General features: G+C 40.2%; 1 protein-coding gene across 4 annotated transcripts in view; it reads right to left on the bottom strand.

Annotated features, from left to right (window-relative positions):
- Slc9a6 (solute carrier family 9 member A6) overlaps positions 1-22,026 on the bottom strand; it is a 56,073-nt gene that overhangs the window by 17,741 nt on the left and 16,306 nt on the right. For all 4 annotated transcript variants that reach the window (XM_087599690.1, NM_001419592.1, XM_087599688.1 and 1 more), the window contains 7 exons: positions 20,007-20,112; positions 14,737-14,878; positions 12,340-12,445; positions 11,959-12,047; positions 9,258-9,371; positions 3,110-3,221; positions 1,546-1,699 (listed from right to left, as the gene is read on the bottom strand). In XM_087599690.1, the coding sequence (XP_087455816.1) occupies positions 1,546-1,699; positions 3,110-3,221; positions 9,258-9,371; positions 11,959-12,047; positions 12,340-12,445; positions 14,737-14,878; positions 20,007-20,112 (823 nt within the window). The remainder of the gene's footprint in view (positions 1-1,545; positions 1,700-3,109; positions 3,222-9,257; positions 9,372-11,958; positions 12,048-12,339; positions 12,446-14,736; positions 14,879-20,006; positions 20,113-22,026) is intronic.

Genomic DNA, 22,026 nt, shown 5'->3' with positions numbered 1-22,026 from the left:
GGATAGGTGGGATTTTGTTTTCTCTCTTGAGGAGGATGGTAGAGCAGAGGAACTTGTTTGTTCCGTGTAGAAGACAGCGAGGGAAACACACTGACTCTTCCTGAGCAGTTTTTCTAGGATGTCTCACAATCTGTTTTACTCTTTCTGGAGGTGTCTTCAGTTACAAGCTTTAGAGAAAAGAAGGTTAGTCCTTTCAAAATTTATCACTCATTTCTTGATGCGCCATGGTCTGAAGGAACTATGAGCAGAGGTTCCTCTGTCTACCATTTAATTACTGGCATGATATTGAACTATTAACAACATTTTAAAGCCTATTTTTTTTGTAAAATTGTTACTGATTTGATAAACATGTTAAACACGTGGAATGGAATTCCCAGCACATAGTAGGTGCTTAATAAATATCAAGGTCTCCTACAAGTAATAAGTAGCATTATAAGAACATTACCGGATTATAAAAGCATGCACGCTGCACTATATTATCTACTATACACAGAAATAGCACAAAAATTAGAAAGGATTTGAACATTAAAGAGAGATCAAGAAATTAACAACATTTACTGTGTAATTCAGGGCTAGCTTATCTATGCAATGATAAAGAGCACAATAGAAAGTTAAAGAAACAGATGACAGATTCACTAATAGGTGAAATGCTGTTTTTCAAAATCAGGCTGGAAGCGCACAAGCTCTTAATACCTATGAAGTTTCAGCCAAACAGAGGACTGCAATCTACAAAGGCTTCAGACACAGGCTGCTGTATCCATGGAAACAAATGCAGAACTCCTGAGATACAAGACGGCTTTCAAACTGAATACATTAAGCAGGACACACTGAAGATCATGACTGCAAGATTTTGGTTTGTTAGGTTAGAAATGGCGCTGATAGGAAAGAGGAAAAGGAATGGTATTGTCTGGTATCCATTAGTGCTGGAGTAAACCGGACTCACACACTGCTGATGGATCGGACCTGATATGCTGAGCAAAAGCCTTAAATACATGCATATCTTATGGATCAATCAACTCCCCTTGTGGAAATGCATCCTAAAGAAAGAATTAAACAAGAACGTGGCACATTGGCTTCAGAGCACTCAGTTGTTTAGTAATAGTAACAGCAAACCGTCAGATGCAGATGGAAATAGTGAAAGCCTAAAAGCAGTGTAACACTACCACAATAGAGATTGGTTAAATTAGCCAGGAAACATACAACTATTCAAACAATAGGAAGATATTTACCAGTGCAAATGCCCATGCTACAAGAAATTTTCCTCTATTACCACATTTCAAAACCAGTATAGTGGGGCACTTTCCTGTTGCTTGCCCGTTCCCTGAAGTGAATAAAATGTTTGCAATGCTAAACCTTCAGACTAGTAGCAAGCTTTCCATTTCTTTTTCTTGCAGTTTAATTTTTTCTATATTAGGTTATGCACTTTTGAACAGGGAAAAATAAAAACTTAAATTTTCCAAAGCTTAAACATCTTCTCATGACAAAAAATGACAGTAAATTGAGTCGAAATGGAGTGTGGAAACGAGGTCCCCCATTCCTATTTACCTTATGTGCAGGCACGACAGCATGGCAGTGGTACCTCCACCAAACACCCACACAGTAAAGAACACGATCAGGAGTGTAGTGCTGAACATCATTTGCCGGGCGTAAGTGGCGGTATCTCGAATGGCCAAGGCAAATGCCATTGCACCACGGAGACCTGCAGGGATACAAGCGCTTGGTCAATAACTTCACGCTACATAAGCTATATAACAAGAGATATAAAACATAACCTCAATACTCGGGATCACATAAACAGATATGAAAAAGGATTAACATACGTAAAGAATGATGAGCAGATTTAGAGTGTAAAACTGACTTTCACTGATCTTTGGTTTGGTTGATTTTTCAGATCGGGTTTTGCTAATGTAGCCCAGGCGGTTCTCAATTTCACCGTCATCCTGCAACAGTGATCCGAGTGCTGGGAGTATATCATCCTGCTACCAGACCTACCTTGACCTCTAAACAGTTCTTTACAATTTAGTCATTTATGTAAAGTGAATTCAGTTTATACTGTCTTGAAGATGCAGAGAAGGGTGTGACCACTGCCACAATCAACACTGAGCATTTTACTTTTCCTGTGCAAATTGCTTTGTGCTGCCCGTTAGCCCAACCTTGTCAGCACCCTGACCTGCTCTCCACCACTACTATTATGTCTTTTAAAAATGTCTTATCAACAGAATCATACATGTAAATTTCAAGACTGGCTTCCTTCATTAAACATACCACTTTTGAGACTAATTCACACCACTATGTGAATAAATGTTTGTTTTTATTGCTTAGTAATTTTCCACAGCACAGATTTATCAGGTTCTTCCCTGTCCCATTTTCCTGTTGAAATGCAGGCAAATGCCAGGTCTGGTGGTACAGGTCATTAATCCCAACGACATAGGAAGCTGTGGCAGGAGGGTCACAAATAAATTCAAGGCTTGCTTAAACTACACAGTAATTTCAAAGCAAGTCTGAACAACTTAGACCCCATGTTGCCAGGCGGTGGTGGCGCCTACCTTTAATCCCAGCACTTGAAAGGCAGAGGCAGGCAGATCTCTGTGAAATTCGATGTCAGACTGGGCTACAAATTGAGCTTCAGGACAATTAGGGCTACATAGAGAAACCCTTTCTCGAAAAAAAAAAAAAAACCAGCAGCAAGAGCAGCAACAACAAAGCAGAATGTTCTCTAAAGGGGAGAGGCTGGGGAGATACAGATGCCATTGATATAGATATCTTAATCATGGATTGTTTGCTTGCTATGCACGGGGTACTAGGTTCAGCCCCTATACTGAACAGGACAACGAGTCAGTTATTTTTCAGGTTTTTGACCATTATGTATAGAACTTTTATCAACATTTATTTGCAGGTTTTTCTGTAAAAAAATGTATTCATCTTTAACTTCTTTACTTTGTGTGACATATTTTGGAACCAAAGATTTGGAAGCAGTGTGTGAAAAGTTCCCACAGAAGGGAATGGGTGATGCTAAGAAGAGTTTTCTATTTGAGGACCCAGTTTCAGTATTTCTGACTCTTCGGAATGGTAGATTGAGGGGTAGACACAAGAAGAAATTGGAACTTACCAGCAAACATCATCATATGTTGAAAATTTGATCCAATCTTACTTCTTCTACCCAAATTAAGTAAGAGAGACAAGGGGTAAATATTGGCAGCTCTTCCCAAGAAAATAGCGATCTAAAATCATTAAGAGTTGGTTAAGGATCATTTCCTTTAGTACTATTAATTTAAAGTGTGCATTCAAGGGGGTGAGGGAGCATTTCTTATTATATCTATAGAGCATCTGGAACACCATCAGTATGACTGTGCAACTGTCATTTTAATCTTGTTTCATTTAAACACATTGACACTTAAATCATCGCAATACAGTTAGTTGCTACCAAACTTGATAGTGCGTGTCCAGCATGTAGGAAACCCATGAAGTGCAGAAAAGAATGTATAAAACAGGACCTTCTTTATTACATCACAAACTCACTCACTTCCACTGCACTGTTGATAGGGCGAAGGATAGTGCTGAATAAATGTCCCCACCCTTCCTAGGAACACAAAAGAGGGCAGCTCAGCCACTTCATGCGGCTGCAATTCCTGCAAAGCCTAGCTGGCTCTCACTAAATGTACACTTCCGACCTGCAAATAGTTCACTTTTCATGTCAGTTAAGATGGATCTTCACAGGGGCTGGAGAGATGGCTCAGTGGTTAAGAGCACCCGACTGCTCTTCCAGAGGTCCTGAGTTCAAATCCCAGCAACCACATGGTGGCTCACAACCATCTGTAAAGAGATCCGATGCCCTCTTCTGGTGTGTCTGAAGACAGCTACAGTGTACTTATATATAATAAATGAATAAATCTTTAAAAAAAAAGATGGATCTTCACTAAGAGATGGTTTTGGTGTCTTTTCCTCCTCTATCCATTGTCTACAGAAACCTGGTGCTTTGTAACTGCAAATTTTACTGCAGGGTTCGCAGTGCTATCCCCACCACATTTCCTGAAAGGAGTAGAAAGGGAAATATAATAATCAAAGCAAAGCATCATGGTTGAAACAGTGCTGATGCGAATACTACTCAAGGAGAGTGCAATTGCTAAGGCCAAAGGCAAAGGAACTGCATGTAAGACTTATATACTCATTAGCTGGGCATTAGAAGTAAAAGCAGGAGGGAAGGAACTCAAAGTTCGCCTTGGCTGGAGAGCAAGTTTGAAGGTAGCATAGGCTACATGAGACCCCATTTGAAAAATAACAAATGAAAAACCAAGAAGAGAGAAAAATGATAGGTTGCTTGGGTGGGTTTCCCAAGGAAATAGTAGTCAACAATCTGAGCATTCTTATAGAGTCATGTACTGCATAAGAGTTTACATAAAGAAAGAGTGCTCACATCATGGTGGGCCATCTAATTATAATAGAGCTAATATGACATCATAACATTATTCATGTGACTATGCTGATGTTGGCATGAACAAATCTACTTACTGTACTGTCACTCACATATAAGAATAGCACATACGGGCTGGAGAGATGGCTCAGCGGTTAAGAGCATTGCCTGCTCTTCCAGAGGTCCTGAGTTCAATTCCCAGCAACCACATGGTGGCTCACAACCATCTGTAATGAGATCTGATACCCTCTTCTGGTATGTCTGAAGACAGCTACAGTGTGTTCATATACATAAAATAAATAAATAAAAAAAAAGAATAGCACATACAATTATATGTGGTACAGAAAATCTGGTAATAAGGGACTGTTATTGGTTTACGTATTTACTATATTATACTTTCTATCATTATTTCAGTGCATTCTTTCTACTTATCAAAGAAAACATTTGGGCAAAGGAGACAGCTCAGTAGATAGAGGAGCTCGCTGCTAAGCCTTAAGATCTTAGATCACTTCCTGGGACCCACACACTGGAAGGAGAGAACCAAATCTTGAAAATTGGCCTCTGAAATCCACATGTAGCCCCATGGCATGTGTAAAACCATTTTACTGAGAAACAGAATGTTGTTACACCAGCAACAGCGCCATTTATCCCATGTTTATCAAGTAACCTAACTGAATCACCAAGCTTCTTCCAATAACTGATTTATTTCATGGAGGTTTATATAAATATGCTCACACAGTGACAAAACTGCCTGATAACACATTTTCCCCAATATATTCCTGCCTTTACCATCTACATATACTGCAATTGAACAAGTCAAGAATTGAATGGAAGATGCCAGCAGTCAAGCTCCTTATGGTTGGGACAGAAATGTACAGACCAACAAGGGAAGATGTTTGGCTGATTGATGGTAATGGGTTACAGTTGGAGACATCAGTACAAACTCATGGTAGGAGATGCAGCCAGTTACAAACAGAAATGCTTACAGACATATCTGTGTGCACATGATGTAGTATGTATCTTCCTCTGTCCATGGACACTGTTTGGAAGTAAGAACACCCAGTGTCCTAAGCACACCCAAAGCCCGGATCTTGGTTTCCAATACCATTTTTCCCAATAAAAGGAACTAGAGCTCCTTGGAGAAATGGACAGTTCTTGAGCTCCAGTGGAAAGTGCACAAGATGAATAGAAGCAACTTATAGTTCCAGAAAGTGAGGAAGTGGTAAAAATATTCTCTTGACCATGATGACAAGGCATCAAATGGAAGCAGGTTTCTAGTGAACAAGCTCCTAATGGCTAAAGAGGCGACACTCTAAGCACCAAAACTTTTAAATGTTGTAAATAATCCAATGTATCAAATAATAACTATTATTTATATAAATAATAGATAAACAATGCTATAAATAAACAGCTGAATCAAACATCAAGTGAGGGATAATAGATATAAATCTCCTATATGCCACAAGTGATTCTGTAAAAATTTCGTTCTAGCGGAGATGAATCCTAATTCCATACTCTGTAAATGTGGGCTGCATGGGGTGGCTCTTTTTCCAAGCAGCACAAAATAGAAAGAAAAACACAAGTCAGTTTATAATGGGAAAACTTATCAGCCACCTGACTAAGACTAGCATCAACCTTAGTGTTAATAAATATGTACCCTTGACATGATATGATGGCAATGGCCCTTCATTTCCATAGTATTCCTCCCAAAGAATATATATGTGATCCAGTTCAATCTTAGGGGGAAACATCAGACAAATTGCAATTGAAGCACATTCGACAAAATGCCTGGGTCAATCAATACCCTCAAAATTCTCAGGACTCATTAAAAGTAAGGAACAACTGAGGGACTCTCAGTCAAGTGGATCCTACAAAGCAAATGTACTGTGTTGTCCTGGGTAGGACTTTGATATAGCAAAAGCGCACTAGAGGAATGCCGCGGGACTGGGGATGAGCATCAAGTTTACTTACTGCATCACTATGAGCTGATTCCTTGCAACAAATGTACTATGTGGTCCTGAGGTGCTAGCCAGGAGAAATGGGCTGTGAGGTGTAGGACAGCTTTCTGTACTGTCTTCATTTTTCCTTTTGTAATATATAGTAAAATGACATTTCTCTTTGCAAACAATTCCATTGAGAAAGAAAGAGAAGGTAACAACAGCAGTAATGCATGGGAGGCAGTGTGATGCTGCTGCTCGCTCCCAGACCCATACCTAGTCTTCCCTTCTAAGTACAAGACCCTCCTCCCTTTTAGCTCCAATTTTGAAGAACACAGCTGCCCAGATAAAGAGTATAAATCTTAGCTTCCCTTGCAGATAGGTGTTGCCAACGTTGTGTACAAGTGAGTGTACAAGTGTACATTCTGAGTGTGTGTACAAGTGTACATTCTGAGTAGTGCCCTTAAAGGTAATTAGGAGGTACACGGCTCAGATGCCACCGATCACAAGAATGCGGCCAACTCCCTAAGGAGAACAGCTTCAAGACTGCCTGCATTCCTAACAATTCTCTGGTCACACAAGCTCAGAAATAAACCTCTATCTCCTTTAACTCATTTAAACCTGGGTTCATTTGAGTTGTTGTCATGTAACCCAGGCTACCAGAGACAAGGCATCTTGGACAAGGGAAGAATCATTTTCATAGATTCTTTACTGAGAATTTTAAATCCTAACAGACTCAAAAACCTTGTGACTATTTAACCTTGTTTGTAGATTAAGTACTATACATTAAACAACTGTGATTATTCACAAAAAAACCCTTCAAATAGTGACGAGCTCTGAAGCCCTGAAGCTCTGAGCTCATGCTTGTCTTCTGGCTGAGGCTCTCCTCTTATTGATAGGACATTTGTTGTTTTCTGTAAGACTGAAGAATGGCATTTGAGTAAACCTCCCTTTCTAACACGCATCTCACTTGCTCTCTGGATGGATTCTGCGGCGCTTTAATGCTTCTCTTGAGAATCACTTAGTTAAACATTCATTTCCCTGGGTACACATTTCAGGGTTAACTATCAGGCTGTGATCAGCCCAGCTCCTGGGGCTCTTCAGTACAAAGAGCACTATCTGCTTCCCTCTGACGGTCAGCCCCATTCTTCCTCCACTTCTTTTCTTCTCCATGTGGTTGAGACAGACACTCTTCCCGAAACCCACATCTGCTTTGCTCTTTTCTGTTTCCAGTGTACTCTCTCAACAAAACCACATACCTCAAGGGACCCAATGTTTTTTTCTTTTCTGTGCTTACTTACTACTAAGTCTTCCTGGACAAAGACACACAGCATGGAAGATTGGTATCTTGTAAGTACCTATTCCTTAAAGTTAAATGGGCCACCATTTAATGCTGCCTAACAGTACTACAATTCTTTGGGCAACTCTCTCCTAAGTTTCTATGACTATTACATAAACGTCCTCTCTACCTTACCCCAAACTCCTATCTGTGGGAGCAGCCTTCTATATGGTCCCTAATGCCCCTGCCTTGTGTTATATAGTACTCAGCCTTTGTGATCCCTACTTACCCTGTATCACAGTTGGTCTGTATGACCAGCAGAATACTGCAGAAGTGATTATGAGATTTCACCTCTAACATTAGTCTATAAAAGGTACCCTGGCTTGCATTCTTGTACTCTTTCAGCTTACTCACTCTAGGGAATCCAAGCCAAAACTTTTCCTGTGGATAGATCCTGCAGAGAGATGATCCTTTCTAAGGACAGCAGTGTGACTGAGGTCAGCGGGGCTCCTCCATGTCACTACAGGTCCTGCAAGGCTGTGGAGCTGGAGTCACCCAGCTAAGATAGTCCAGGGCTCTTAACCCCCATATACCATGTAAGGTAAAGAGTAAGTTTCCATGTCATTTCTTACACAACAAATAGCCTGTGTACCTTGCTATTCTATTCTCAGCAGGCGATATCACTTCCTACTTTATGAAAATAGAAGCCATCAGCTTGGAACTCTACTTTCTCTCCATATGTCCTTCACCAACTGGAGGCCAGTTCCTCTGCACTTCAGAAGCTGCCTGTTACTATCTTGCCATAAGGTTGCCTTTCATGTTCTCAGATTCTTCATTTCAAGTTGTTTTTACTTTATAAGTATGTTATTACATTTATTACTAAGTCTTCCTGGACAAAGACACAAGACATGGAAGATTGATATCTTGCCACAACACAAGTGTGGAGGGCAGAAGTCAATTCGTAGGAGATAGTTCTCAACTTCCACCACATGGGTCCCAAGGAATAAACTAAAACTGTCAGCCATGGTAGCAATCATCTTTACTCTCAGAGCTACTCTGCTGGCTGCTCAAGTTAGCTTTAAAGGTAAAAATGCTCATTTACATGAAACAGAGAAACTGTGGCAAGATCAGGCCTTATTCCCCATCATTGACACATCGTCCCATGGCACAGACTAACTGTTCCCATACTCGGGTTCCCTTGCCTTTAATAACAGGAGAGTGGCTGTTCCTTCTGTGCCAGAGACGGAAGTCAGGGCTTTCCCTTAGGGAAGCAGCATGCCCCAAGCTGCTCCACTGTTCAATTTCCAATTTGACTCTGAGACAGAAGCGGTGCTGAAAGCCTCTTAGTTCAGGTCTTCCCACCTTCACAGGATTATAGTTACATGGTACATGGCTGGACAAATACTTTTTTACCTTCGAGGTTGGCAAAGCAGTAAGAGTCTTTTCTGCCATTCCAATCTGTCAACATTTTTGTGCAATAAATTTCAAATGGAAATAGAGCAGAAAAAAGACTACACTGGAACTGGGAAGAACAGCTGACATCCTTACTTAGTTCTCAGAAAAACCTCACGCATTTAAATATTTTATCAACCACATGAACATCTCCAAACAGACACATGATAAAGGATACGAATGCGCCTACAACAAATGTTGGGTTAAAGACATGATTCTGGAAGGTGAACAGCGTCAGCCCCATGTAGGAAAAGATGAAGTTCTCCGCTAAAAAATTGAGAAGCTCAAACAACTGAAAAGAAATGTAAAAGGTTCCAGTAAGTAAGCATCACTGTGAAAACCTGAGCGATTGACATTTTATATATGTACAGCTCATATAGACATCTGGAAGCACTGGCTCAGAGGGGAGCACACGTAGAGTTGTCATTTCCAAACCCACAGAAAGAGCCAGAAACATAACAGCCTCATGTTCCCCCATCAGCACCCTTCTCCCAGTCCCCACCCTCAGTTACTCCGCCCCTCCAAAGCCAGTGTTGCTTTATCAATTTCTATACATGATTCGAAACCTAAATGATTTGTAAGCTCTTCATGACCACTTCTCATCTCCAACCAGCAAGTTGCTCTTAAAATGAGTTTCAAGATGATGTCCTCTAAAAGCTGCAGAACACAGTTGAACTTCTTTTGCCCTGGCAGAGGATGCCTCGTGACCACTGTCATATCGCTGGTGTGTTGTCACCTTGACTGTCTCACTAACTCCTAACACAGGGCTTCTCTGTGATATACTCAGTACCCTCCAATGTCTGCCAAAGCCCCTTTAGTCACTGACTGTTACTTTACTGTTAACGTACCACATTAGAAAGATGTATGGGACCTTTCTAATAAAGCGAAGGCCCTCCAACAGCTCTATCTGTCCGTGATCTTTCCCAGAAGACATCTACCCACCATAATAGGACATAGAAGAATCTGTGCTCAGGAGTCTGAATGCCTAGGCTTAAACCACACCTTCCCTACTTGCTAGCTCTATGGCTTTGAGCAAGTTAGTTCAGGCTTGAGTTTTTGTTATTGTTTGGAGGAAAGTCTTAGAACATTGTCTTACTCTGTAACTTAGGCTGGCCTTGAACTCCAGATCATCCTGCTCCTAAGGACATTTGTCTGTATATCTGTTGTGTATATGAATGTAGGTACATGCGTCACAGCACATAGTATAGGTCAGAGTTCAATCTTTAGTGTTAGTCCTTGGCTTCCAGCTTGTCTGAGACAGGGTCTGTTGACTGTGTGCTGTGGACAGCAGGTAGCTAACGGCCAGGCATGTGAGGATTCTCTTGTGTCTATTTCCACCTTCTGTCAGGAGCACTGGGGTTGCAGACACTCATGTTATGCATCCAACATATACACACATTCTGGAGATTTGAACTCAGGGCCCCACACTTGCACAGCAAGTACTTTTACCCCTGAACTATCTCCCCAGTTGCCAAAACTGAATTAAAAATGTTTTTAAAGAAAGCTAGAGCGTCTGGGGATACAGCACAGTGGCAGAGCGCTTGGCCACCAAATAAGAGGCCCTGGATTCTAGCCCCAGAACTTAACGAAAAAGCACAGTAGGCTTACCACTAAAAATAAGAACAAACACTAAAATAAGTATATATTTTCTATGAATGGCAATATATTCTTATCTCTATGTGCTTGTTTAATGGCAAAAAGTTCCTCTTTCCCTTTTACTTATGGGCCTGATCACAGTACTAAGTAAAGGTTCCAGGCACACATCACATTTTTATCTCAGGAGTCAGAACAAAACTGAAACATGAATAAATTCTTTAACTTCTCCCTCATCACATAGCCACAAAATAGTAGAATCAGAGCTATTGTGGCTCTAACTCTGAATAAAGAGGCTGGCAAAACCCCAGTGGGTGCAAGAGAGTGAATATTTGAGGCTTTACAAGCACAAGGTCTATGTACTTATAGCCACTTTAGCAAAAAAGCAGTCTTAGGGTGTGTGTGTGTGTGTGTGTGTGTGTGTGTGTGTGTGTGTGTGTGTACACGCACGCACGTATGTGCATACATGTCTGTGTTTTCTCTATGCTAGTTCCAAATCACCAAGAAGACTGGAAACTCTTAGCTTGTTCTTTTTATGCCCTTCCTTGCTACCTAAAACAAGACAAACCCCCTGGCTATTTTTTTTCTGTACATTCAGTGTACTAAATTATTTGGCAAAAGAGATTTATAACCTCCATGCAAATGCTCTGAAGGGGGAGCCTAACTTTCTTTGAAGTGTTAGGAAAAGTATACTAACTTTGTGGCTCCGGGAAGGGGGGATGGAGGGGCAGGGGGGGAAGGAGGGAGTAGAAAAGAGAGGGGGGGAGGGAGGGGGAAGGATATAGAGAGAAAGAGAGCTATTTTGCTTTAGCATTGATCCTTTCTAGACTCAATTTACCTTCTAGCCTTCTACAAAACTGAATGTTCCTAGTTCTCACTACAGTCCTCACGTATGCCCATGTTCCCACTGCACACATTACACTGCTTGTGAATTTGTTTTCTATATCTAAGATTGGAAAATTATATGTCTAACGCCTAATTCCTTCAGAATTCTTTTCAGAGTGGGCCCTCATGTGGTTGCTCCTCGTAGCCACTGGGTAAGGGAGACACTAAGAGACAAGGGAGCAAACTGGCTCGTTACTGGAAGTCCAATAAAATAGCATCTGGCTACTCTAACTGCTACCCTAGGAGCTGCTACCTGCCACCTGTCAGTCCCAGTCATTTCCAGACTCAAAGGAAGAGCAGGCACCATCCTGAAATGATCAGATACTTAAGTTGAAAAAAGAAAACTTTTGTTTTGGTAAGAGGAGGAAAATTTTATTCATTGATTATAAAGTTTCTCTTACCTGCTTCGTTCTATGCTGAGATTCCGTAGACAAATTATTGTACGTGTAATGTGCTTGTGTGATGCCACAGAACAATACTGCAACCACACCTGCAAAGACAGCGAAGTACAAGTCACAGAAAGGGAGCTTTCCAAACTGTATCCTACGCATCTTATTTTGCTGAAGTAGATTCCATTTATAGTGTTGACATTCTCGGTTACTTTGACTTATTTTGTTGGGATGAACCAACTGTTTCCATTGAAAGTCTTTGTTACACTTGAACCTCCACCTGACTCCCAACCATAGTAAGTATGTTCAAATAGAGTAAAGTAGGTTCACTTGGGAAAGTGGCTCTCTAAGTGATTCCTCATAGGGACTTACAATGCAAGGTAAGTCACCCACCTGTAAAACCCCATGCTTCGGCCAAAAGGAAGGTGCTCCAGGACATCAAGAAGAACAGACCTGTCTCCAACAGCTGGAACTCCCGCAGCTTTGTGAACTTTGTCACGTGACACTGTTAAGCTTCGTAACAATAATAATATACAACTGTGACTAGAAAAATAACAGTCAATCCAAGGGAATCATGAAAGTTACAGAAGAGCTCTTCAGCCTCTCTAATGAAAAAGACACAAAGGGAAATAGCACCAATGGTGGGAAATTCTTCCAACGAAATCTTATGGAGCTGCCCTCCTATCAGGAGAAAAATCTCAAAAATCAGATATTCCTATTGACTTATGGATATGACATACCTTGCCAGAAAACAAATAAAAAACATGGACAGAAGCAGCAGACTGAGACCCACTGTGACAAAACTCCATTACGTTGTGTCCCAAAGCAAGGCACTTTCCATTATTACAACAATTTGCATTCATAAGAACGAACATGTAACTTCTGTGGAGTTTCACATCTATTTGATCTTCTAGCCCATCTGCAATGCAAAGCCTCCAGTTCATGATGAAGAAACCGAGGTGCTTCACTCCCATATACTAGTCTAAAAAGTCCATGTGGGTAGCAGGGTTAAGTTGTAATAAATCTAGGGCTAGACATACAGTCAATTCCTGAACTAGCACTGTAACAAATAAGAACAAGATCCACTTCCTAGCCAAGGCTCTTGTACCAGAGAGGAGATACAGCCTGTGCCAGTTGCCACCAAAGCCCCTTTACTACCCTTTATGCCTCAGTTCAGCTATTAAAAAGTTCACCTATTAAAAATGTAGTCTCTTCCAGCATAAAACCAAGAGGATTAAAAAAGAATCACACATGTTTTACATGAAAGCGTCTTCAAAGATTTCTAGCTGGATGAAGCTAGAGAGATGGCTCAGTGGTTATGAGTGGTTAAGAACACTTAATGTTCTTCCAAAGGACCTCATCTGGGCTGTAAGGGTGGCTAATAACCACCTGGAACTCCAGCCCTACGGCCTTCGATGTCCTCTGCTTGCTTCTGTGGACACATGTACACATGTGCCAAATACTTATACATACACATAAATAAAAGTAAAAAATGGATCTTAAAAAAGTTTTATAGGTAGAAACTTTGGAGCTCGTCCAGTCCGACTCAACCTCCCTAACCTCCTATTCTCCTACACTGAGCTCCAGAGCTCAAATATCAACCACTATCATATTTGTGTCTGCAACGCAGGGGCCATGTTTATTTCATCTTTGTTCCCAGAACATGACATCTGACATACAGCGGGAAATCAGCAAATGTCTCCCAAATGAACATAAGAATCAGTTGTCCTGTATTTCTTGTGGCTAGCTAGTGACAGCATCAGAGCTAAAACCCAAGTCCTTTGGGTTCCCAGCCCAAGGCTCTAGTAAACAAAATTTGCAATTGAGACAGGATAAGCACATATGTTCTCACCCAGAAACATGCATTTTCTGTTTGTTCTATTAAACTAGGAGGTGACAGAGATGACCAACAGTACAAAATACCCAGAGACTTTGGGGGTCCTATTTACTTCATGATAATGTAATCTATAGATTTAAAATTCATCCTTGAAGAGCTAGTTTGTCTGTCTACTCAAAAACTCCTTTAGTGTCAGTTTGGGAGCAGTTTAGCATTTCTAAATCCTAGCACTCTGTAGATCAAGGCAGGAAGATCTTGATTTAAGGGCAACTTTGGCTACCATAATTAAGGATTCAATCTCAAAAAAGGGAGGGGGGATAGGGACTAGAAAAATAGCTCAGTGGTTAACAACACTGGCTGTCTTACAGAGGACCTGGGTTCAGATCCCAGCAACCCCACCCTCAGTGGCTCACAACTGTATGTTAACTCCAATTCCAAGAGATCCAAACGTCCTCTTTTGACCTCTGCAGGCACCTATACACAGAGCACAGACATACATACAAACCAAACAGTTATAAACATAAAATGAATTGAAAACAAAAAGAGGGGTAAGGGCCGCAAATATAGCTCCATTGGTAGAAGGCTGTCCAGACACGCACAAAGCCCTGGGTTTAGCCTGAACACTGCATAAACTGGGTGTGTTGGCATATACCTATACTTCCAGCACTTTCGAGGAAGAAACAGGAGGATCAGAACTTCCCAGGCATCCTCAGCTCCATAGTAAATTCAGGACCAGCCTCAAATACATGTTTTAAGTCACTGAGCCCATGCAAAGCAATGAAATTCATCAAGTAACATATTAACAAAGACTTCTGCTTCATTATTCAGAACAACTTCTTGGTTAAAAAGTTAATAACTATAAGACAATTCCAGTCATGGGAGTAGGAAAAACTATGCCTTATTAAACTACCTCAGTAAGCTAGTGAGAAAAAATAAATGTAACAAAAGGATATTAAAGCTGTCACCACTCCTGTTGCAGCACCCATTGCAAAAGATCCACTGAAGATCCCAAGGAAAATTCCAATAGATTTGAACATGGCTGTAACATCAAAGGTGTGGCTGTTGTCTCCAGCTGGCTGGTACGCCACTATTGAGCTGCAAAAAGACAGGTTATTCTCAACCAAATTGTATTTGGTTCCTCTTATGGGAAAATGAAGGATCTTTCCAACTTTTAAAATGCCAGAATGGCTAAATGCCTAACATGTATTTACCCATTAAAAGACTTTATGCAAATGGGGCTGAAATGCCTTCCAAGGAATTAGGATCCACTCTGGAGTACTTTGAGCATATCTCGTAGGACTCTACAGTCTACATCACTCGGCACTAAACCAAGCCAGACAATTCAAAGGGACACGCTCTGTCTTGAACTCAAAGTTCAGACCCGGTCTCCCAAAGCTTCTTTTAAAGCAGTCATCTCAGGAAGTGGCAATGACTAAGAAACTTACTCTTGCCAGCATGTCTCTGCCAACAGTGCTTACAACATGTTACCAAATCAATTCTCATTCCAGTTCACTAATGTACCAGCTTCATGACAAGTATGGTCTCAAAGACATTGTACATGTCAAAGAAAAGGAAGGAAAACATGTTTCTAAGAAATAATGAGTTCACAGATTAGATTAACGTGGGAGATATGAAAACAACTTGTTATACGTTAATCTGTTAAAAATTTAAGATCATGGTATGATGACCTAAGTAGTTTTCATTTTGCTAAAGCACATCAATTTCTAGTAACAGCATTAAGAAATTTCAGATACTCAATCTGAATTGAAATCTTTACATATTTTGTGTTTCAATGCTCAAAGTAACCAGATCAATTTGGAACTAAAAGAGTATGCATTGCTTTGACAAACATGAAATGACCTTCAATAGCATGATAAGATTGCATATACACAAAAAGTCCCACCATTGAAGTGTAATATGACTGTGCTAGGTAACACACAAACATATTCTGCCAGGAGTAAAACACACTTCTTTCTCTACAGCCACCTTCATCCCCTTTGATAATATTTACAAAATATTGAAGGAACCAAAATATGTATGTCTTGCCTTCTGAGTTTGCTCTCTTTGGATTAGTCTAAATTCCAGTTTCACAGTATCATTATTGTACTCTTTTTTTTTTTTTTTGGTTCTTTTTTTCGGAGCTGGGGACCGAACCCAGGGCCTTGCGCTTCCTAGGTAAGCGCTCTACCACTGAGCTAAATCCCCAACCCCCATTATTGTACTCTTTAATCACTAAAATGAACAACACATGGAAAACATGACGATGGGCCTGTGTCTTCTGTTTTAGGCAAATGCTGGCCTCTGGCTTGAAATCTTAACTCATTTTTTTCTTATGAGGAAACATTTCATCTTGAGGCATAAATATTTACATGAACACTTTTCAAAAGATTCTAATACCAATACAACATATGGCTCAGGGAAAAAAAATCCCTCCATCCTCTACAGCGCTAACACATGTGTCTTATGCTTCTGTATTTATTTTCTCATTTTGTTACATGCATGCTGCTTTGAATTCGTTATGAGTCACGGTTCTATGGCTAGGCTGATTTTGAGCCCACTGTGTAGCTGAGGATGACTTTGAAATGCTGATCTTTCTGCCTCTACCAGCCAAGCACCGGGGATAGAGTTGTGTACGGCCAAGGCTGGTTTTAGTGCAGAGCAAGGGACTGAACCTGGAGCTTCGTGCAGACTAAGCAAGCAACCTAACAGCTGTGCTATAGATCTAGCCCTGGTTTCTAACTCTGCTCCTTCAATGAGCAATGAAACAATTACAAAACCAAGATATTTAAGAATTCAAAACAGTACTAGCAGCATAATTTATTTAACCATTTGCCCATTGCTAGAATTTAAAAGTTGCTTTTAGGGATAAAGTTCAGTAATAGAACACTTGCCTAGACCACAAAAAGATGTGGAAAAGGCCCTGTGTTAATAAAAACACAAACAAAAACTGTTCTTAATATTTGCTTCTATAATGAGGAGAAGAATCCCTTTGTGAGGTTTATATATTTTGGCCCATTCCCTTGTGCTCCACTCATAGAAACAGAGTATTGTTGTATCTCTCACTTCTTATGTGCTTCCAAAACAGCCTCGAATTCTGGAGAGAAATATGACTATTTCTCTGTTTTTAAAAAGTTATAGCCATTGGCCTAGAAAGTTCACTTTAAAACCATATTCTTGGAGTCAAGGAGACAGCTCAGTGGATAAAGGCACTTGCTGCCAAGCCTGAGGACCTGAGTTCAATTCCTGGAATCCATGTGGTAGAAGGAGAGAACTGGCTCCCAGCAAACAGAAACAAGTTCCAAAATACATTTTATGCATTTTAAAAGGTGGCCTTAATCTCTTAATTGCCAAACAATTCTCTCATAAAGACAGTCCAACCCCCCTGTGATACAGGATTGCCTTCCAGAATATAGACAGCAATTATCAAACTAAGGGAATGCAATACAAGCGGAGTAAACTTCACACCCTTTGAAACACATCAAAGGTGAATACAAGATGACCGTCAATGTACTGCTGAGTACCTCCATCTAGTGACTCCTCATAGACAAGCAACACAACTGCTTCCCCCCACTTTGGGGCAGGGACTCACTTGTTCAGCTCCACCAAGACACATGGATAACTAACAGCTGCCCTGCCACAGTGGTACCGTCTAGACATAGTGCTTTCCCGTGAAAGCTGCAGCAGAGACAGCATGCGTTACCCTAACTCCTACCGTCAAGAAAGTACCAGATATGGATCATCCTTAGAGAGAAAGAAACCACTCAAAACCCAATTTGACAAAGGCTGCAATAGAAATGTGGTCCTGTGGGAGACCCTCCATGTAAGAGACTTTCCTTTTAAACACAGTTCTTCATCACTGAAGCTCAAATACCTTTTAACACTAGTCATATGCTAAAGTTACAGGCAATGGGTTATTTTATTGATGGAAAATGTAAGGCATAGGGAACCATGGTTTAAGGTAGGACCAGAACAGAACACAGACAGATTTTTCTTTTGACTCAGCGCATTCAAGGAACAAGAAAGGAATGCTTATCAGTTGGATGATTAAATGGTAAAGTAACCTCTGGGATAAGGAACTGACGTTAAACACAACCTTCTTTGCATCTCACTCTCTTCCTTTAGGACTGAAGGGGGTGGGTCTCGTGTGTACTTATGCACTGGAAGTTTCATGATCTTTATCATTTCATGTTTCTGAAATGCCTAATTACCATTACACCCTCCATTTGTTCTTCCTCTCACATAGCACACAACTTTGATTTTGTACCTATCTTCATGGAAGGTACTCACATTCAGCATCAACATTAGTTAGAGTCATGACGGTTTGTTTCTTTTTTTAAGATTTATTTTTTATGAATGTGAGTACACTGTAGCTGTCTTCAGACACACCAGAAGGCAGCACCTTATCCCATTACAGATGGTTGTGAGCCACCATGTGGCTGCTGGGAATTGAACTCAGGACCTTTGCAAGTGCAGTCAGTGTTCTTAACTGCTGAGCCATCTCTCCAGCCCCAGGTTTTGTTTCTTAATTTAGGTTTATATTAATTATAAAAATTCTGGGGGCTGGGGATTTAGCTCAGTGGTAGAGCGCTTACCTAGGAAGCGCAAGGCCCTGGGTTCGGTCCCCAGCTCCGAAAAAAAGAACCAAAAAAAAAAAAATTCTGGCAACAGACACAGTAGGGAAGGCAGCAATCCTTATACATAGCGATTTGACCTTTAACACAGCGCCATCCACCTCATGGAAGGGATTAGTATATCTCCGAGAGGGTAATGTCTCACTGTGTAGTAAGGCCACGGTGGTTGTCAGGTTGTACAAAACAGAGACCGTGACTTATGACTCTTTTGTAGCTAACAAAGTAGAAGTTAAGGAGAGAAACAAAATAATGAGAAAATGTGAAGGGCTTTTTCTTCCTCTCAGGGCAAGTTCTAGTATAAGATGAAGGCCACAGTCCACATGGTTGCCTATGTCCTTAGTTAAAAGTGAGGTCCTCTGGGTGCAGAAGCTCTTTCACCTGCAAACGCCTTGGAATAACAAACACAGCAACTTCTATTATTAGATAAAATGCATTACTCACTCAACAATCATCCTTAATAAAAGTGTGTTTAACACATCTGAGGTCAAAACATTTCTCAGATGATTATGGTAAATAAGAAAAACATGAATTAAACTATAATATATTTTCTCAGTTATCAAGCTGGCAAAAAAGTTGGGCAAGTAAACTCCTGGGGAGGTCTAAGAAAGAGAGATCCTCATATTGTGGGGGTGTGGAAGTATAAAGTGATACAATCCTTTCACCGGCAATTCGCCAATAATAAATAAAAGTAAAATTGCACTTATCCTTTAAACCAACCACAAATCTCAGCACTTCTGAGAAAGTACTCTACCATATACCTATGCCTGTACAAATGAAGAAAGCCTGCTTAAAATACTGCAACTTCCTTTGGAATGGCAAAGGACTGAAAGTTCTTCAAATAAGAGGCTGAGAGGGCAAAGCACTAAAGCAGGGTTCACAGAGAATCCTGCAAAGCTACAAAACAGAAGACCTGCCTTTGGTATGAAAATATAGCTAGAATATGCTCGTGTTCTCATATACAGTACAGGAAGTTACTTTCCAACTAAGAATTGAGTGGCTGGAGCTCAGTGGTAGGGCACTTGCCTAGCATGAACAAGGCTATAACAGGTTCACTTTCAAAAAGTGCCAAAAATTAAAAACAAAAACAGAAATGAGAGGCAAATAAAATATATTCGTGCCTGTGATGGGATTTTAAGAACTACAAAGATATCAAAGAAACATTTTATTAAATAGCCCTAAGGAGCAAGAAAGACAAGGACTAGAATAAGAACAGAATTTTTATACAAATTTTTTCGTGCATTGCATTTGAATTAAAAACTTAAGCCTAAGTAAAAATGTACTCGTTATAATATTAAAACAGATAATAAAATTAAAGACATTAAAATGGCTATAGTGTAAATATATTACAAACAGAAAAACAGTAGAAGGAACTATCCTGGAAATTTTATAAGAACTATTTTTATATGAGAGGAATGAAAATTTTTTCTTTCATTTTTCCAATTTATCCATAACATATATGTCCCTGCCAAAGCAAGGCAAAAGACTCATTGTTTGGAATATTTCTATCCATAATGTACTTTATTCACCAACTGACTTTCAGCACCTAGTGCCCTCACATGTAGTATTCAGTATAGAACAAAATGTACACTTACGAGGACAGCACTATGGCAACTGCATCATTGAGGACACTTTCCCCGAAGAGAAGAGCGTAGAGTTCAACATCAACTTGAAGTTCATGGAAGATGGCAAGAACAGTCACTAGCAGAGATAAAGAGTCAGAGGAATACTCAGACACCACAAAAACAGCACGAACCTCAACAGCTGTTGGACATATTTAGACAAAAATTTCTTCCTTTCTAACATCCTCTTACTGAATTAAAGTTTTAGTTTTTTCTGACAGTATTCACTCCTAATTGGCTACATGCTACACCATCTTTCTCAAAAACAGCTGAAAATAACCTTGAAGGCCTGAGTTGGCTTACAATCTTCATGCAAATTTGAAGAGTCTGGTTTTGTATATTTATTTTCTATAAAGAGTATATTCAGAATTTCTTATAATCTAAATAGCAATTAATCTTTAATAAGGAAGAAAATAAGAAAAGTATCCCTTTCTGTAAGGAGCCCTTGTCCCTTGCAGTTTTACAACTCCCTTCTATTTGACTTGCAAACTGGAAGCATACCAAGTTAAGTAAAGACCTTAGGAAATGAAAACACAACTTTCATTTTTGGTTGGCACAATTTTTATGAGCAGAATAACGGCTGCTGTATTTAGCTGACGAAGAAGCCAATATCAGGCTATTATAGGATAAGAAGGACAGAAAGCACAACACACCATTCCTTTGAGGAAGGGATTATGTTAGAATTCTTAGAAAAATCACATAAGTGTGATCAGCTAGATTGTATCTTTCATTGCTGGGTCACATACTGCTCACCCATTAAATAAACCCAAGCAGATATGAAAATGAATAGAGCCAGAGACAAGAGAGCATTTTTAAATAGGAAACATAAAAACGGAAAGTTGCATTTTAAAAGGTAAAATTTTTATTGCAAAACACTGGTGTACACTTGCATCAAAACGCAGATATATTATATGCCTATATATATATATGTATATATATATATATATATATATATATATATATATATATATATACACACACACATTCCTGAAACTGGGGGCCAAAGAAACAGCTCAGCGTTCACTGCATGGACTTTTCTTCCAGGGAACTAGGACTCAGTTCTGAGCACCTTCATGGAGGCTCAAAACAGACTCTAACTCTAGTTCCAGGGGACCCAGCACCGTCATTCAGCCTCCTCAGACACCTAGGCACAGACATGCAGGCAAAAGACCCATATATAAAATAAAGGGGAATTTTATAAATCTTTTAAAGAAAAATTATTTGGGAGAGCTTTTATCTTCTGTGTGTGGGTGTTTTGGTTGCATGGATGTCTGCACACCATGTGAATGCCCGTGCAGGTAGGAGGCAGAAGAGGGTGTCAGATCCTCTGGAACTGGATAGTTGTGAGCCACCATGTGGGTGCTGAGGACTGAGCCTGGCCCTCTCAAAAAGCAGCTAGTGCTCTCAATTGCTGAGCCATCTTTCCATCCCCAGGAAGAAAAATTTTAATGCTTACTAAGAGAAAGTAAAAGGAAGAGTGAAAAATACTGTCACAATTTGAATAGAGAACCCATGGCTCAAAGTTCTAGAAAGATAATGCAAATTAATAGAACTAGAGAAAGTGTGTACATAATCTAGAAAAGAAATCTATCAAACTTTATGTAGGCAAAAGATTACTGCTAGAGATAGTCTGGCAATGCTCCAACCAAAACAAAACCAGGAAGTTGAAGTAATGTTGTCAGTTTGATCTTCAGATACCTCACAGGCCTGCTTCTACTGAAAAGACAAGGACACCTAAGACCACAGGCTTCTTGAAAGTAGGGGGACAGCCTCTGTAAAGTCTTTTAAGAAGCAATACGATTTCCAGTTTTTATAAATGTGAATCTACAACTAGGTGTGATGGCTCAGTCCTCTAATTCAGTTCTTGGGAAGCCAACTTGGGCTACACAATGACTAAAACCCACCCTGAACTACAGAGGAAAATCAAACCACAATGTTAAACTGAGCCAAGCCTGGGTGTTACAAACCTGCAGTGACAAATCCTCCAGAGGCT

The sequence above is a fragment of the Rattus norvegicus genome, chromosome X (assembly GCF_021556685.1).
Source record: "Rattus norvegicus strain SHRSP/BbbUtx chromosome X, alternate assembly SHRSP_T2T, whole genome shotgun sequence".
Lineage (NCBI taxonomy): Eukaryota > Metazoa > Chordata > Mammalia > Rodentia > Muridae > Rattus > Rattus norvegicus.
This window is presented reverse-complemented; position numbering and strand designations above follow the sequence as displayed.